The 18,879-nt window shown below is 44.2% G+C and overlaps 1 protein-coding gene across 2 annotated transcripts in view; it reads left to right on the top strand.

The window, feature by feature from the left end:
* Positions 1–18,879, top strand: part of ITPK1 (inositol-tetrakisphosphate 1-kinase) — a 145,413-nt gene that overhangs the window by 25,116 nt on the left and 101,418 nt on the right. For both annotated transcript variants that reach the window (XM_048070357.2, XM_048070359.2), the window contains exon 3: positions 7,516–7,540. In XM_048070357.2, the coding sequence (XP_047926314.2) occupies positions 7,516–7,540 (25 nt within the window). The remainder of the gene's footprint in view (positions 1–7,515; positions 7,541–18,879) is intronic.

Raw genomic sequence — 18,879 nt, 5'->3', positions numbered from 1 at the left:
GGACGGTTTCATAGGTAGGTAGGCTGAAGGGCCTTGGTTCAACTCCCCGTGCATTGCGCCAGCTCGTGTTAATTCTCAGTTCCTGTCGCAAAAGGTGCGGCCTTGGAAAGGAGGCAGGCAGAAGGCTCGATCAGCTCGTCTGATGCCGTTCAAGGATTTACTGGTAAAGCTGTCTTGTTTGAGAGTGGTACTGCTCGGCAGCAATGCAGGGCCAACATAGTTACGGTGAAGTTTGGAGGAGCTGTACTTCAGCTGACTTGAGATTTGATGGTATCTCAGTCGACGAGAGCAGGCATTTCACTGATGCTTTTTGCTAGTTTTGTTTGAGAGATGTCTGAGCTTAAAGTTAGAAGGACTGACTTTTGGGAGCGTCAGCATGAGAAACGTGTTAGCTGTAGGCACAAGAGCTTCAGGGTATTTCCTAAGAGTAAACATCCACAATTAATTGGCAGCAGGGTTGCTGAGTGTTTCTTTAAATTTAGTGCTCTTTGTTCTGTGTTACAGTTTGTGTCCATACAGTGTGTGACCATCCCAACTTGTTCACTTTTTGAAACAGCATTGTTCTGTCAATCCTTTTTAATCCCACTTTGCACAGCGGCTTCCCGTTACGTTGTGCTTTTTGAGCACGTGGAGTGTGCTTTTGCTTGTGATGAAACAGGTTTCTCCGAGCAGCCAGTGAGAGAGCAGTTTAATGCTCTGTGCTGTTTGGGATGTAGAGGCATTGCTTTGAGTGCTGGCGTGGGCTTGTGGAATTAACTACTGAAGATGAATTCCTCTTAGGATTCCACTTAGGTTGTCATCTGGAAAACTGAAAACTCATGTGCTTATTAAAACTCAGCTGGTGCAGGTGAGAATTGGCAGGACCCCTTGGCACTAGCTATCAGCCTAGAGCAGTTCTGGCATTACCAGCCACGATGCTGGTGAAAACTTCAAGTCGGCCTGAGTTTTGCATTCAGCTTCAGTATGGGAGCCTTTCCGTGGCAAACCTTTCAGTATGGCTTTAGCTTCCTTGCATTCCAATTTGGTGCTAGCAGAGCGAGGAGACAGTAATGTTTGCCTTCCTATGTCAGTATAATAGCTGTTAAGAAATTGGAAATAGGTTTCCCTGTATTTTGGCAACATCTGGAAATTCAGAGGTAAACAAATTACCCATCAGCTAGCTAATGCACCTCGTCACCAATGAGAGGACTGCCCTTCTTTCCTGAGTTGTGTGAAGATTCCCTTGGTGAAGAAAATCTGCGTACTTGATTTCCAGGGCTCCAGTGAGCTCCAGTGACAATGGAGAAGGAACTTTTAGGATCTTTCTTGCTGGCTAATGACTTTGTGATACAAGGGAACAAGAAGCTAGTAATTTGTGACTGCTGGCTTAAACTAATATCAGAGGAGGCTCACGAAGAACAATACAAAATGTAAATTTTTAGAAGCATGATTTCGGACAATAAAATCTACTCTTAAGTCTTATGGTTATAGTACCGAGTTTTATCAATGCATGCGGAAAACTTCTGCCTCAGTGTAACAGCTAATTGAACTTATTATGGCACTGGAGAGCAAATATGCAATATTAAGTATTTTTCATATTTATAGACCCTTTTGTGCGAGGTTATTGCTCATTTTGTTTGTAAATATGTCTATGTTTCTAGAAGCCTGTGATAGCTTCTACAGTAAGAGTTTAAAATATATGTAAAAGATAAATGTATCCGTCCCCAGCAGCAATACGCTCCTCTGCCTTGTGATTGCGCTGCCCCTTCTCAGGTGTCTTTCAGCCATCACCGGTGCCTCGTGACCTTAGAAAGGCTTTTGAAAGGGATGGGTCATATGTTTGCTTTTTGCACAGGGTCATATTAACAGTAGGGCGATTGGGGTCACGGAGAGACAAAGGGAGCTTGGCACAGGGAGGACGTGCATGCCCTTTGCAGTGCTTAAGGAGGCAAGCGGTTTATCGAAGCCAAAGGATGGGGCTGGAACAATTTAGCAAGCAAATCTGAAGGACTCTGACCTTTGGGGGAATTATGTCCTGTAATGGAAGATACAGTGCCAAGGCAGCTTGGTTTGAAGATGATTTTTAATAAGTTTATAAAGACAGCACATGGTGTGGCTGGCTGCCATAGCTGGAAACTGGATCTGCTAACGTCTGAAGGTCCCACTGGTGTTGTGTGCCCGTGGTTGAAGGCTAACCCCTGCATAATTGCTCATAATTGCCATCAGGTACTAAATATGTCTTTGAATGTCTGGTAGGATGAATAGCTCATTGTCTTTAATCATTTTTCTGTGCAGCTGTTAATCATTCCTTCTTCCCACGATGGCTCCTCAGTTTCTTTTTTTCTTAAAAGACGGTGGTTTTGTGTCCCTGCTGGGAAAACAGCGAGTATGGGCTCCCAGACCTTGGGGTCACTAGTTTCAGGAAGAATGTCCTGCAGAGGTCAGCACCACTGACGTGTCTTGAATGTCCAGTTTAAACAGACGAAAGCAGACCCTTTTAAGTTTGTAGTTAATGACTTGATGGCTTTTATGACTTGGTACTTACAGATTTTATTTCTGCAATGCCTGTTCTTTAATGCTGAAAGTAGTAACCCTGTTGTGTTTCCTTAACCCATTACTGAAACTTAGTCTTAAACTGCCCTTAGTCACTGAATACTATTTCCTCTAGTTACTGTTTGAAGTGTCTGGTTGCTTTTGCGGCTTCCTCCTCCCTGCAGCTTGAACCTCTGAAGTCGTGATGTTGGATGCTTCAGTTTGTCTCTGGTCTGGCAGCATAATGGGTTAGTGGGCTTCTAGCTGGCTCTTTGCTCTGAGGTGCTGGTGAATGTTTGCCTGTGTTGTGGTGGGAAGTTGAGGTGTGTGGAAGCATTGTGGTGCCTCAGGTAAATGCCCGAGTGATGCCGCTGCCTGCCCTACCAAAATGCTCTCTGATTTTCTGGTCCATTTCCTGGCCCTGTGTTCTGATGCGGCCCTCTAAGCAGCGTTTTTATAGCTGTAAATGGGATAATATAGTGCTTTCAAGATGTAGAGAAGATCAGATGGCTCTACCAAATGTCATGTGTGAAGGGGGATGGCAGTGTGAAAATCACTTACAGTGCCGTAGTCCCTGATCTGCGGGGGCTCCTATTGCAAGGACTGTTCCCTATTTATAAAAACAAGGATGAAATGAAATACACAAATGGGGCTACCCCCTGTGATTTTTGTGCGTAAAAAGTCCTCTGAGACAGCCAGAAGTCTCATTTCTTCAGCCCATTTAATGAGCACTTAAAACTCTAAATGAGACCTCTCCTGTACTGCATTATCTGTTGCTACCTGACTGTACTTTACTGCCCTTCTCCTTTGGATCTGTGATGCTTTATGGAGAGACAGAGGAAGCTGAGGATTTCCCCCCACACACATCCCACTCCAAATGCCAGTTTCTCACCCATTTCAGTCATAAATCTTTCAAAAATACTGACCAAAGAAGAGAAAATGCTTACTGAAAGGTATGAATAGTTGGATTTAAGTTGGCAAAATTACCTCTGATTAATCCCCTGCTTAATAGGTTGAGAACAACAACAAAAAAATTGCCCCTGTTACAGCTGTATCTAGCAGTATTTCAGGTGCCTCCAGTTAACTTCAGTGTGAGCTGGGGTTGCTGGTTGCTTGCATCTCTAGTGGGCAGTCCTGAGAAATAATAAAAGCAAGGATCCTGGCAGATCTCCACTGAGAAAAGTGCAAGGTACTCTGCCACTGGTGAACCTGGTGCAGATTATCTGAGCTCGCCTTTGTGCCTGGAAGAGGAACAGGATGTCCGCGAGGCTGTGGATGGCCGGCCTTTGCTGGTTTTTGCACTTTGCTTTGGTATTCTTTGCATGGTGTCTTCCTGTGTCTGATAATTTCAGCGTGGTAGAAAGCCGTAGCGGCTGCAGGTTTTTTCTCCAATTCATTAATATTTATGCAACTCCCTTTGAAGCCAATATACGGCTTTTCTGGAAAAATGCTTTTTGTTTTATGTCAAAGCAATATATTATTATTTGCAATTTTTTAAATGTGTGCATCTGGAGGTGAAACATTCTCATATATGAGAAAATGAACTTCACTGCGTGCATTAATAACTTCTTAGGCTATTAAAACAGATATCATGATTGCTTTTTACTTTTCAAATTGTAAATTGTGTGGTATTTCTCAATCCATCACTCAGACCAGACAGCAAAAATATGCTACTTAATTGAACCATGGCTGTAATGTATGACCTGAGCATCATTTTCCCTTTGTAGCTGTCATTCTCTATAACGTTCAGGTCCTAGATGCCATGGGGAATTAGTCCAAGCTGTTTACTTTGGATGTTAAAGCAAGCAAGCAACCAAAGCTATTCTGCATAGTTTGAGACTGTGATAAAAAACAGTTCATGGGCTCATAGTAACTTGATATTGAACGCTTTCCTAAATCCATAGGTCATCCAAGCTTAAACGTGAAGTCAACTGGCGTGGTATTGATTTTAATCACTGTTGCATGTGGTGAGGCTCGCATTATCCAGTAGAGTTGTCCACTGGCTTCAGGTGTACAACCAATCAATCGTAACAAGCTTCTGGGTTTTATTCAGTGTTGCGGGTAATTTATACGTGTCTGTTTTTCCTTTAAATGTTGTATTGTATGATTAAACGAGAGCTTTGTCCTGAAGTAAGTGTGCACTGGGAGCACTAGTTGGAAATTTGTGCTGCCTCTGGGTAAGTCCCCATAGGTTTAGGTGTACTGTGCCAGCTGAAGGCATTGAAGCTTTGCTGTAAATTGTTTGGTTTTACCACTTTCAACCGCTTTTTCCCTTCTCTTTTTCCCCAGAGGTTCTCTTATTTGCTTAAATTTGGTTAAATATTTTTCTTCCCCTTGGGCTGATGATTGCAGTGTAGGATTCCTGCCTAGATGTTCTTTGGAACGCAGTGCCTCCTCAGAACAGTGACCTCTGGGAGCCTTGTGGAGAACTGACCAGTTCTCAAACATCTGCTCAAGGAATGCAGGCAGATGGTCTTGCTTTGATGCAGTTTTGCTGCCTCTTTGGAAGGAGGAGGGAAATACGGCAAGTGGGGATCCGTCTTTCTGAGGCCTCTCAGAAAAACGGGCCTGCTGTGGGTTGCCACTGCCATGAGGTGGCTGGGTGAGCAGGGAGTCGGAGCCCTTCCTTGGGAAGGATGTGGCTGGGTGTCAGGCTACATGGAGGGAAGGAAGGAAGGCCCACGGACAGAGCAGCGACAAGCAGTGGTCACGGTGCCAGGGGACAGCACCTTTGGGTCAGGCCTCGTGCCTGCCTTGGGCGCGTTCCTGTGCCCCTCGCTGCAGCCTCCCCCAGCAGTTAGCTCGGCAGTCACCTCAGCGCCGCCGCCTGTCCCTCATGGACGGCCCCTCGTTGGCCTGTCCATCGCCTGTGGCCTGCAGCCTGCTTCCTTCTGCCTGTTAATTTTATGGGGTCCTGGAGTTTGTGTTTGTGGGACCAGCCTGCTTCCTGTGCTAGGCCCAAGCCCTTTTGCCTGGGATGTGGGGCAATTGGTGTGGTTATGTGGTGCTGCGTGCTCAGCACGTGTTGTGTGCTACAAAAAAAGCTATTTTGGTAGAGGACTTTTCCCAAATTAACTAATCCTCAAAATATGTATGCTTCTATGGTTTCTTGTCTCCTGGGTTTAAGTATTAAAAGCTCTAATGTTTCAAATTAGAGGGGAAATCCCACTAGTGAGAAAGAGGAAGACCCAGCACTGCAAGCCAACCTCGCTAATCACCTCCTCCTTCCCGTAGCTGTTTAAGCTTGTGTGATGGCATACCCAGCACCCGGCGCCTCTCCTCTTACTGCTCCTGTGCTAGCGTAAACGAAAACCCTAGGCTGGCTTCTGCCTTCTGCTGGTGTACAGTCAGCTTCAGTAAATCCCAGTAAATTTGCAGAGTCCATTTTGGGGGCATTGTAGAAAACCTTTAGACCAATTCTTTCTCAAGTGGCTCTGGCAGCCAGCTTGCAAGTATTTTTCTTCTTCAAAGTAGGACAAAGCTTATTCAGCGTGTATGCATGCATGGCAAAAAATGCAGCCTTTCCCATCAAGCTCTATCCTTCAAGGAGCTCTGGAGCAGCCCTTTCTGAAGCCTGGCGTATTTTAATGGTAGTTTGGAGTTGTTCTGTTTACTCCAGGGCAGACACAGCAAAAACGTAGCTCGTTTTGTTATTTTAAGTCTTAGCTTATATTACTTGGAATGCTTCTGAGTGGGCTGCTGCACTGATTTACAAAAAAGCACTTCCTACCTCATATTTCTTGTTTATCTTGCTTAGCTGTGTGAAAGTCATTGTTTCAATAATTTGGCTATTAACTCTTTCTCTGCAAGGGTCTTTTTTCTTCCCAAAACACAGTTGGAATGCATCTGGTTAGCCTCAGGTGACGTTCTGCGGCAATGCTTCCCACGCTGTAATGGCAACATATCAATCGCCCACCAGTTATGGGCTGCCGTTATCTGTAAGAGGGCTTTGAAATTCTCTGTAAGAGGTGCTTGGTTTCATTTTCTTTTTAATTTCCTTGCTGAGGAAGGATGAGCTCTGTTGTGGTTGTGCAGTGCATGCATGCTGCTTCTTGGCCAGAGAAACTTCGGGCTTGTGAAGTGTAAGAAGGGAGCAATTTGTGTCGTGGATGCTGATGGATTGCCTGTCCCTTTGGGCAGCTTTGTAATGGCTTTCCAAAAGAAAGACTTACTGTATTGGACAGAAAACTGGAGGAACCATTGTGTATTCAGCAGTGTGCAGCAGTTGCGACTGGGGACGACAACACAGGCGCCCTTAGATAGACGGGTGCTGCAGACAGAGGCAGGCAGCGCTGCTCTGCGGCCTGCCCCAAAAGGGTCTTTGACTTTCACATATGGGATTAGTGGGAACGAGGAAGAGATTCCAGTCATGTCCTCGCTGAGGCTTTTCATTCTTAAATTCCCTACGTCTTCAAAGTGAAAAGGTTATAATATATTTAAATAGCCTGCATATAGTGGGAAAGTGGCCTGGCGTAGGAACAGCTGGGCTCTGTGCCAGAGATTCAGTACTCCTCTCCAGACTAAAGCAGAAGTGGCTTGTTTTCCTTGATAACTTGTCAGATGCAGTGACTGAGCGTTGCCGGGCTGCGTATACCTGAATCTCAATTCTCATGCTGGCAGAGTAGATGAGCCACGTCTACAGATTTGCCTGAGCTGGCTCTACCAATTGCAGCCCTCAGCGTTTCGATGTACGACTGAAATCGAGGTGCTCCCTCCCCCGCAGCACCCAGTGCCCACCTCTGCCCTGCGGGCAGCTGCAGCATTCCCAGCAGGGCAGCTGCTTAGCATGCGTCCTGCATCCCTCCGGGGCCACGGCTCAGAAGCTGCCGAGGTGCTTCCTAGGCAGGGAATGGAACCAGGGAAGTGCTCGCCCGAATTTGAATCGGGTACCAATGTTTATTATTTGTGTTTTAGCGTGAAACAATGTTTTTCCATTACTGTTTGTTACATCTTTCCCATGTTTCCAATAATAACCATTCCTTGTTTTTCTTTTCTTTTTTTCAGGAAAAGAGGAGTGGAAGTAGTACAGGTGAGTAAAAACTATATTCATTTTTTTTCCATTCACTTCTCTGCTATGAATACTGTTTTTGGAAACAGTGGATCCCCTTTTGTGGTGTGTGTTGAACTTATCTAGTCGTAAGCAAACAGGTATCCAAAGTGGAGATGAAGTGGGCCTTTCCCATCTTTGTTAATGAGTAAAATCTAATGGTTGATGAGGTGATGTTAGTTTGTGCTTACTGCTCTTAAGGATGGTCAGGCCTATCAGAAGTAGGAGCTGTTCTTTGAAACAAAGCTGTGGCAGAAGGCAAGTTCTTGCAACCCCAGGCACAGAGAATTGACACTGAACTGCTGTGGGGCTTTAGCCCACGTACTGTTAAGTTCAGGTGTTGGCTATGTTTTGTGTTTCCCAGTTCTGAATGGTTGTATTCACATGAGATGGTACTTAAGTGATGATGCCAACTTGCAAAAGGAATTATGTTACTGTGACAGCTGTGTTGCTGTGAATAATACGTTAGAGAACTGTAGCCCTGGAAGATCAAAGGGGGAGAAATGCTCTTTCCTTCTGGCCTATTTTGTGTCCTTAAAAGAGCTGTGTATCATAGATTTCACTCTTCCTGGTGCTTACCTGGTGTGTGGTTATCTGAGAGCTACGTGATATTACAAGGAAGGAAGGCACATACTTTACTGGCTGGATTTAGCCGTATTTCCAGCAGCCTTTCACCACTACAGCATCATCTTCCTTACTTGTACCTCCTATTGCTCAGAGCTAAGGAGCAGCTTCTTTTATCGGTTCTGATACAGCCTCCCCAGGTTGATAAATACAAGCAGCATGTGCAAAGCACAGCTTCACAAGCAGCATGGGGAGAAAGCTAGCCTATATTTGTGTCATTCTGTGATACGCTATTACTTCAATAATAGCCCAGTGCTTTCCAATCCAGTGTCTGCATTTGTTTTACGTGCCTAGTGCCTGCTGCGTACACTTAAGCAGCAAGGTGGCTGTATGAGATGAATTCAATGATACTCTGATTAGCTGAGCAGAGAACAAATTCCATTTTATCTGTTGGGCTGAAGTTGCTGTCCTTCAACATGTTGCTTCAGTTACTCTTCACTGTACCAATGTATGTAGGATGCACAAGTGCTTTTTTTTCTGATGTTTGTGTAGCTTAATGGCTAGTCATTTCTTTATTGGAAGAGTGTTTTGCGAAACACTTGGACAGAACTAGACAGGACTTGTGTAGACATACTTCATGGTTTCAAATTTCCCAGCATAGCTGAGATGCCAGACTAACCTATACCAGGAATTTGTGCCCCAGAGGCACACCTGGAACACCGATGCCTGCTGCTCTGCTAGAACAGGATGAATGGCCACGTGCAATCGTGACTTGCCCAGCACATGCGTTGCTTAATATGTCCCGATGCGTGTACTTGTAGTGAGCAAGGGATGTCTCAGAAGTGTGCTCTTTTCCCACCCAGCATTACTAGAAAGCTTTGTGCCACCTCGCCCATCAATTCCACTAGCCCTGCTTCTGGTTGGGGGATGTCTTGGTGTCAATCTGCCGGACAAAGTTTTCTTAATAGTGGCAATGTTGTTTACCTGTGTTGAGCAGCAGAGTTTTTCATTTGTTTCCCCGTCTCCTTTAGGGAGCTTACCCTGTTGTGAGCTGTCTTGAGGGAAGCCAGCTCTTATGCCCAGCAAAAGACAAGTAACTCAAAACACAACAGTACACAGGCTGTTTATCCGTTTTCCTCTTCACATAAGTTCACCTTTTTTTTCTGGATGCAGGCATGCTTTCCAGTTAGAAGTAGTGAGTTGAGAGGTAAGGTTCAGTTACTGGCTTCCAGGTAGCATGATGGACTGGGACGTGTCCAAGCTCTGCAGGAGAGCTGGTGCTGTGCCAGCCCCAGTGGTGTTCTGGGCGTCGTGCTGGCACAGCTGCGGATCCCTGGGGACGTGCGGGGATCTCTCAGAACCTCAGATGTTCCCTGTCGTCCCCTCAGTTTTCTTGCTGACTCCTCCAGCCCTTTGCAGCTGCCTGCTCAGCTGGAGTGGCTTCAGCTGGTGGCCCGGGATGGGGATGTGCTGCACAGTGACTTGTGCCCAAAGCACGTCTGCTGCGGCCACCAGGTGGGCAGCGGGTCAGTAAGTGCTTCAACAGAAACATTTCTTAATAGTTTCTACCCTCACCATTTCAAGGGAGAGGCTACTTCTAAAGTTATGCAGTGATTGTCTAATGAGGCATTAACAGAAATAAATAAATAAAATCTATTTTTTTATTGACGGAATTTAGCAAAGAAGGGGTTTGCATTGTTTCTAAACCATAAAGCTGTTTTTGAACTTTTATTAAAAAAGCTTAGTTTTGTTCAGTTTCAGCCCTCCAAATTAACGCGGGGGCAAATTCAGAATTGCAAATCGTCAGTTCTTCTTTAGCCAATAAAGCGTTCTGTTTCTTATGACTTTGTCCACTGGTGAGGAAAAGAAAGAACATCTCCATATACCTTGTTTTTCAGGAGAAAAATCTGTTTGGCTTAGTTTGGAGAGCGTAAGATTGAAAACATGTGCAGTGAAGTGGAAATCATCACAAGTACCTCTGATGGGGACATGCATTTATTTTTGTTTCACAAGCTATGCAAATCCAGAATAATTAGCTGCAGCCCTTTGGCTTCTGACAAATTGCCAGTTCAGTCTTCGTGTGACAAAGTGCGGAGCCTTCGTACTTCTCGCGACTTCAAAGGCCTTTCAGGCACTTCCACACCCAAATTTTCCTAGAGCTCTAGCACACTTTTTTTTTAAAATATTAAAATAGTTAAGATTTCCTATTTTCCGTGGGTATTTTTGGTTCTAACAAGCACTAATGCTCTCTTTTATCTTAGAGAGATGTTCTTTCTAGTCAGTTGGCTATAAAAGTGGGATTAGTCATTGTATTTCAAGCTGCACATTTTTTAATAGCAATGGGATATGGAGGACAACATGTTTTTCAGTGTGGAACAGCTGATTGTAGTAGTTACAATGGTCTAGGCTGCTTTTTTGGTTTCCTTTTTTTTCCCCCCCTAGGTCTCTGGGAATTGAGATATTTGAAATCTTTTATTTTTAAGGAGAAAACTGTCCCCTGAGCTCTGTGTTTTACTGAAGACAGCGAAGGAGAATTAAGGGTCCCCTCCCCCTTTCCTAAATCTTCAATCGAAGTGGAATACCAAAGAGAACAGTTTCCACTAATTGTTGCCAGGGAACAGTTGTTTTCTAGAAATGCGGGGAGGTTTATTTTCATATGCAGTATTAATGGAATAAGCTTGGAACAGCGGCGTTCTAGCTGGGAGAAGGGAGCTTATAAAACATATATCCAACAGCATGGGCAGAAAGATGTGACTGGAAAGCTTCCAAAGCAAGCAGGTTTATTGAGATGTTGGAGAGCTGGCTCTCCAGTACATGGAGAAGACAGTTTATTTTTACATGCATGCCAGCCCGTTACTCCTGTCCATGTTCTCCTCAATATGGCAGTCAGCTTTGCCTTAAATGCAGTTTTGGAAGTGATGCTACAAAAGCCCTCCAACCCTGCCCAGTCTGGATGGTGTAGGTACTTTGCACGTGCTTGTAGGAGGGGGGCTGCTGGTTAAAGTCTTGAGAAGACAGTGATACCGCTTAGCTTCTGTGCTACGGCATGCGTTTGGATGCCTCGGAGTGGGGTCTTCCAAAAAAAAAAAAAATTGTAGTGATGAACAAAAATTTCAGCTTCATCCCTTGGAAACCGCAGGACTGTGGAAAGCCAAATCCCCAGCCGAATCCTGTCTCTGATCCTTCCCAGTAGGGGAGATCATTCTACAGGAGACCCTCCTGGTACCTAAGGAGCAGCCCTGCCCAGCAGGAACAAAGCGCTGGTTCGAGCGCAGGGAGCGATGTTTTTGGCACGCCGCTGTGTATTGCATCAGCAGACTGGTCAGTGAGGTACGGCATGCTCCTTTCTGGTCCAGTGGGGAAGAATAAATACACATCTGCTGGGGCAGGGATGGAAGAGAAAACAGCAGAACGCTTCCAGGATGTGGATTAAGCAGATTAAATAAATAAGCACTTATTCTTAGAAATTAGACCAAGTAAGCCAGTCAATCAGAATGCAGTTAGATCTTTATTTTATTCCCGGGGAGTGAATGACAGATCTGTGAGGAAATTTTTTGTGGCTCAGAGGTGTGCAGCCTCTTACTGACTGGTTTGGTTGCTTTCTTTTGACTCTGCGTCCAACTGGCTCTGAGTGAGGTGTGGGCTCTGGAGTCACTTGCAGCAATTTCTTGGTGAGTGAAAACATTACTAAGATTTAGAAATCCGCAATGAATACCTTTCAGGTTTGAGCTTGTACTGCTTTGGCCCATGGAGCCAGCTCTGCCCAGCCCCTTTGTCTTCTCCTGTCTCCTTGGTATGTCATGATGAGGTAGTGATGCCTAACAAAGCTAAAGGCTGGGGGTTGGGATGTCCTAGGTGGAAATCCAGTCACTTTGGGAGCTCTGCCAAAGGTTTTGCTGAGTATAAAGAGACTAAGATTGCAGTGGGGAGGTGCCTCGCTTTGTCGCTTACTGCAGGCACTTTGGGCAACTCCCTTAGAAATTCTGCCTCCCTTTTCTAATGAAGATAGTGTCCCATGTACCGGGATGCCATTTAAGTTGCTTTCAGGTAACTTAGAGGGAAAGATGCAGAATAAGATGGGTGTGTAAAGGAAAACTGGAGTATTAATGGATGCTGGTGATTTCTGAGGATTGCTGTGCATAGCACTCTCTCAGCCATCACAACGTGTCTTCCCGGATACTTCAGTGAACTGTAAAGCTTCACAAATCCATTTCCAAGAAACAGTTTGGATAAAAATAAGACCCTGAAGGAAATGCTGATTCTTATGCTTGGGAATAAAATCCTCTATTTGCCTCCTTTTGACTACAAATACCTCGCAGCATACAGGCCAGTCCTGGCACAAAATGGCAGTTAGATATTGCTTTTATTAATCAGGGTTACTGCAGTGGTGCCCATGGGCCAGCTAAGAATAAGCTTTAATTTTAGGCTGCATTAAACAATAGGATTATTTGTCTCTCTGGATGCAGGTGTTATGATATGGTATCAAACCAGGGCAGATGGAGTGTGTAACTCAGGAAATGCCTATTTTAAAACCAATATGTCACGTTTGCGGCTTGCTGAAACTGCAGAGCGTATGTTGAAGTATAAATGTGCATGTAGCTCTTTTAGCCTTTTTCTTCGGACATCTTTTTTCTTGGAGTGGGAAGGATGAGGAGTTGATTTGATACAGGTCCAAGGGTCCTAATGCTGAGATGTCCTCTCTCAGCTGAATGACAATCCTTCATCAGTTTGGGGGGTGAAATCATTTGGTTCTTCTGCACACGCAGAGCTACAAACTTATTCCTGTGATGGTAACTTTAACCTTGCCCTCAGTCCTGGGGTTTTGTTCCACAGGAACAGCGATGCTCCCTTGGGAGAAATGACTGGTTTCTACCATAGCTAAGGCTTGCTTGCTTCAGGCAAAAGCTTCATAGAGTGTATCATCAGAGCAGTAAATGAGGCTATCTGTATGCCCACCTTCTTCAGTCTTCAGTGAGGGTGCTGGTAGTTCTGAGCTTCCAGCAGACTCTGGAAGACCCGTGGAGTTCGGGGAAGGCTTTTGCCTTTGTCGACATTGTCGACTTCCTTTCTCCAGCTTCTGCAGAAATTACTTCTTTGATCTTAGCTGTGACCTGAGATACTTGCAGCTAGAAATCCATTGTATTGTATGCTTGTTTGCTCTTCTGGTGCTTTACAGTTAAATGAGATAAACATACTCGTGTCACGGGATTGAATGATGTGCCAATAATGGTACGTAAAGACATTAAGCCATAAAGTTTCTAAACTTGCTGTGTTTGGTCTTTGGCCAACATGTGCCAAGAATTTCTTAAAGCCAAATGGAGGTTGCCCCTGTTTAAAACAGGACACATTCAAACACAGAGAGACCTGGAAGTGTTTACTGAACTCAACTGCCTTCATGAAATTATAATGGGACGAGGCAGAAGAGTGGCTTCAACTTAATCCTTCATTCAGAACAACTGAACTTTTTTCCCCTTTTCTTCTCTTAACACCAGTGTGGACCTCTCTTTGCTGCATATCTAAAGGTACGCAGATCAGACAAATATAGGGTTTCTGCGTATGCTGTGGATGTTTTCTATGACTTTGGTTATTTTGCAATATCTTTCATCTTGTAAGAGCTAGCATATTGATGGAAAACAGTCATGGACTTTTTAATAGTTTAATTACTGTCTTTTTATTTTTTGAGAGGTGTCTTTGCACTGCTGACCAAAAGCACTTAGCTTAGGGTGGGAATTGTTCAATGTCATCTGAGGAAGAAAGGAGGGAGCCAGGAAAAATTCAGATGATTGTAAACATAGTTTCTCTAAAATGAGATAGCAGTAGGGTATCCAAAATGTGTTTCTTCTTAACGTGAGGTCACATTTATGGAAAATTTGAGAGCTGTGGTTTGTTTGTTAGTTTGTTTGTTTTCATCCCTCTTCTCTCGCATGACTTGTCAAAAGAGACAGCTGCTGCAACTTCCTAGATGAAATGAATGTGGTGCTCTGTTGGCCACGCCAAGGAGGGTCCAACCATTGTTAATGAATGGATTGAAATAGCCATTTGATGGATATGGTCTGTCCTAAGAGGTCCCTTTGTAAATGGTGGAAATAAGGCCCCTTCTTCTGGAAGAGAAGATTCATGGCAGGAGTCAGCTTTCCTTGCACAGACTGTGGAGGGAGCTTGGAGGCAGGAGCCTCCTCCAGCAGGTTCACATGAATTTCTCTTGCTCAGGTTTATACTGGGGACAGCACAGTTAGTGTATTTGTAGATGGTGGCTACCGACAAAGTATTGGGTCTGTATAAATCCCAAAGACAGGAACTGCAAAAGCTGATGAGCTTTGTCCATGTAGCACTACAGCACAATGTTATGGTAGTTCCAGGCTGCTCTCCACTTCTTTCCCTCCCGCTGACTCTTTCATGAAGCTGCATGGTTTTGTTCCTCAGAAGCTGCATGGTTTTGTTCTTCAGAGGCTTGGTTTCCAGGTGCTTTCTCTGTGATTCTGCTGGGCTTTAAGGACAAGACACATCCAAGCCTGTGTTCAGTCTATAGCATAGATTCATCACTGAAAGAGTGATGCCTTATTATGTTTTAATTGTTCCTTTCTTATATTAAGGTTATTCTTGTAAAGGAGACAAAAGAATTAATTGTTGCACTTACAGATGAATAAAAGCATATAAAGAGAACTTGTCCTCTGTAGTTTGTTTAAAGTTTGCATGTTGACCTGTAGGATCCTAAGGCAATGCTGTAAAATAACCAGTCGTTAAGGTATCGGGCATTTCAGTCATGATTAAAACTAAAGTTGTGGATGTTGCTCCTTTGTCTTTGAAAAATGGCATAACAGTTGTTATGAGCAGGAAAGCAGAAACTACAGACCTGTATATAAACCATATAGACTACTTCTGTCATTATAAAACAGTGGATTTGCCTTGTACTATTCTTTGGCTGTTATTTTAGGATCCCGGGTAATGCAGTGTCTCACTGCATCTCATTGTCACAACTCTTTCAACTTTTCAACCTGAGGTTGCTTCAGTAAATTACAGTTGCCTCATTTAGTTTCTCAGCTGGTATGCTTCCCTGCATCAAAGGGGTCTTGGATCTAATTTAAGGTTGCTACACAGATAAACTTGTATGTATGTTGTGTCCCTGCCTGAGTGCTTGTTCTAAGGTGGGTGTTCACCTCAGTAGTTACTGAAGACTTAAAATAAATCCTCCCGGCACCTTGCCAAAGTGCAAACAAGTTATTTACAGTGTTTTGACAGCCATCTGAAGATGGGATGGAAAAGATGCCGTTGGGACTGAGCTAATACTCTGAGACTGAGTGAGAGACTGAAACGTAAGGGAAACAACTGTTGCAGAGGAATTTCTGGCTGACTTTGCAAACAGAAAAAAGCTTTTTAGCTTGCTTTGTTTTTGTAGTAAATTGTTGATTGGAGCCAAGAGCTTCCTTTACTCGGAGGTCTAAGTGCATCTGAAAATGTTTTCTTGTGCAAGAATCTTTGTTGCACAACTCTGCTGTCCTGTAACCTTAGCAGCACAGTCACCGAGTTAAAATTGTCCATTGGCTAACTGATAGAAAAGATTAGAGGACAAGCTAATTGCTGTCTATAGAGAATTTATGTTGATGGCAGGGAGATCATTTGCACTTTAGGCTAGCTTGGAAAATGTTCGTTCTTGTGACCTAGAGGAGCTTTTCTTGTAATATCCTTTCCTTTATGGTAACATCCTTAAGTAGCTGAAAAAAGAACAGCAGCTATAAAGGGGGAAGGCAGAATTTCTACTTTTAAACTGTAAGTACAGAGCAGTTTGAAACGAAGCCAAAGCAGATTGGATGTTCATAGGCCTGCTGCGACGAGTTGTGTGCAATTCCAGCCCTCAGTGGCTGCTTATCAGCGAACTAAGTGGCTGCAAAGGGGGTAGAGAGAGCATTTGCTCCTTGCAGGTGACAGGTCTTCCCTCCCTCCCCATCCCTGTTCTAGGGATGTCCAGTATGGTCCAGGCCTTACAAAGGCTTTTAAGGGCTGGTTGGTGTAGTGTAATTTACTAATTTAGGGCACTCAGACCTTTTTGCAGCAGCTTGGGGGCTTCTATTTCCTTCTGTCTTGTTGTAAAGTCGGTCCGACTTCAGTAAGGTGCAGGGGAGGAACAAGGACAGATAGCAAGACACCCCGTGGTCAGTGGGTTTGTGCTGTGGAAAGTTAGAGAGGAGAGTAAACATTTTCCTAGCTCTTCAACTTCCGAGTTGTCTGTTTCCTATTCTTTTAGTTTTCTTTTTTTCTTTTCCGATGGCAAAGTGCTGACATAGTTACTCATGATTCTGTGAGGTCTGAAGATTGTTTCGGCACGTCTGCTTTCATCCTGCTCCTGGCATCGGTCACCAAGTCCTAGCTCTGCCAGCTGACCCACACCATCGCTCCCCTGTGCGGGGGGGACCTCTCCAGACGGGGACAGAGGAGGGAGCGCCTGGCCCGAGGGCTGCCCTGGCCAAGCCCCAGGAGCCCGCTGGAAGCACCGCAGGTCACAGCGGAGGGGCTGAGCTCGCACTGAGGATGCTCCCTGAAGTCATCTGGGGGCAGCCCGCAGCCCTTGAGCCGCCTGGGACGTGGGAGTTGCTCTAATGCAGCACCTAAGCCACGGTCGTGTTGTGTGAGTTGTGGTAGCCCAGCAGCAGCTGAGGCTTTTGTGGGGTGTCCTGTGCTCCCTTAGCAGTCAGAAGGGGGTCGGCTGTGCCTTTTTGTAGCTCTCTGCTCTGTGAATCTTTTGGCGTGTCCTTTTCAAATCAAGGGCTGCCTTTGCCTTTTCTATAGGGCTGAATATTCCCCATTTTTGAGGTTTGCTTTCTGTAACTGTAGTCAGAGACTCTTAGGGAGTGGGTACAGCTTAACTCTGTTTACAGCATATATACGTTGCAAGTAATAATACCATGCTGTCCTGTTTTGCTTTGTGTGAGGAACTGCAATGTCAATACTGCATAATCGTGTGTGAAAAATAGCCTGTCCGTGGAAAGGCTGTCTTGAAGGTATTCTTCGTTACTGCCCAGATATGTCTGTCTGTAGCCAATTTTTGGTTCAGTAATACCATCACGTTAATGTTTAAAAGAAGAGCTAATAGAGTTTACTTCAGCTTCAATAGATAGGCATACCGAGTATAGTTGGTGGTGACTGTGAATTTGAATTTCTTCTAAATTTTCTTAAGATTGATGTGCTGCGACTTTATTTATTGAATCTATTAGGGTTGTTTATGATATTGCCTGAAGAACTTTGTGTGTTTGCAGAGGATCACTTAGCAACAGCCTATGGCACAGCGAGGTTGTCTGCGACATGCTGAAGCTAGCACGATGAACCATAGAACAGCGAGGAAACACCCAGAAACAGCAAGTAAATACAAATTTACAGCCAGACAGGGCAGTTCACGGACTGAAGAGCTTTGTATTTCTGTGGGGCACTGTTTGTAAAATTCTTTGCTTTTCAGTCTTTATTTACACGACCGTCGTCCTGATGCCACGATAATCTCTGCTTCTAGAGATGTTCATGTGAGGTCTGCAGCTGGTGTAATGGAGCATCTCCTGAGCATTTAAAATAGAAGCAACTCTTTGATATTAAAGCAACTTGCACTTTAATCTCCTAAATCTTCTTAATTAGTCCTTCACCATAGCTAAGGAATAAAAGTTCCCAGGAGGAGTCTGGGGAATAACCTGGGATCTCAACTTTGGAGCTCTGTGCTTATGCTGTAAGATTCTGCTGTTTCTAATAATCAGCATTCCTTTTCCCAAGAGTGGTATTTTTATCTTGTTTGTATTTTTTTGTTGTTTGGTTCTCTTTTTTTGAGCTCCAGGAGGATTGTAAATGCAGATCTTAATTTCTGCATATTTCAGGCCATTTATTACATATTTCAGGCCATTTATTTTTGTATATTAATACCAGTAACTTGCTTGACTTAAATGACCTAGTTTGCACTGGAGGTGAAAGCTGAATGCGATCAGCAAACATTCTCTTTCTTAGAGATTGTCCCTGGTGTCTGAGATGTGGACACAATACAAAGTAAATGCCCCACATCTGTGTTTGGCTGGCAACAGTAACTTGACAGGAACATAGCTGACATTGTGTTTATGGATCTTGTTGGTTTGAGTGACTCATAGTAGGTGGGGGGAAAACACTGAGTGTTCAAAGACATTCTTGTTTTTGTGTGCGTGTGTGTATATATGTATATATAAACTACTCTTCCTCATTTGGGGATGCGGGCTGAAGAAATTCTACTATTTCTTGACCTTTTAAAGAAGAAATCAGACTGCAATATTTGCATTTAGGTCTAGTGTTACCAGAGTTCAAAGAGTTTGGGTATGAATGTAAGTTTTAATGGAAGAGTGGATTTGGGGTGGAATTCAGTTTGTTGATCCTTGTATCCCTGTAGTCACTTCCAAATTCTTAGTTTTGGGACTTTAAAATCCTTCCTCTTTCAATGAGGGGAAAACAGGGCATGTTGTTGTTTTGCTTGGAAAAAAAGTCATAAAATACAGTCTGGTAGGGAGGAAGATGTGAAGATAGAGTGCTGGGCGTGAACAGGGATGCTCTCAGCTGAAACGGAGGTAGACTTACTGAAGGGAATCGTCTTTCACCAATTGCTATCTTACCCTGGCACAAGATAAACCTGTACGTTGGAGCAGTTCAGCAAGAGAACAGTCTGAATTCTGTCAGTTTGCAAAACCAAAACTGTGTCTGTAATGTATTTTAAGACTTGGGGTCTGAAATCTGTGTGTAGCACCCTTCACTGGCTTGAAGGT

Source organism: Anser cygnoides, chromosome 5 (assembly GCF_040182565.1).
Source record: "Anser cygnoides isolate HZ-2024a breed goose chromosome 5, Taihu_goose_T2T_genome, whole genome shotgun sequence".
Classification (NCBI taxonomy): Eukaryota; Metazoa; Chordata; class Aves; order Anseriformes; family Anatidae; genus Anser; species Anser cygnoides.
This window is presented reverse-complemented; position numbering and strand designations above follow the sequence as displayed.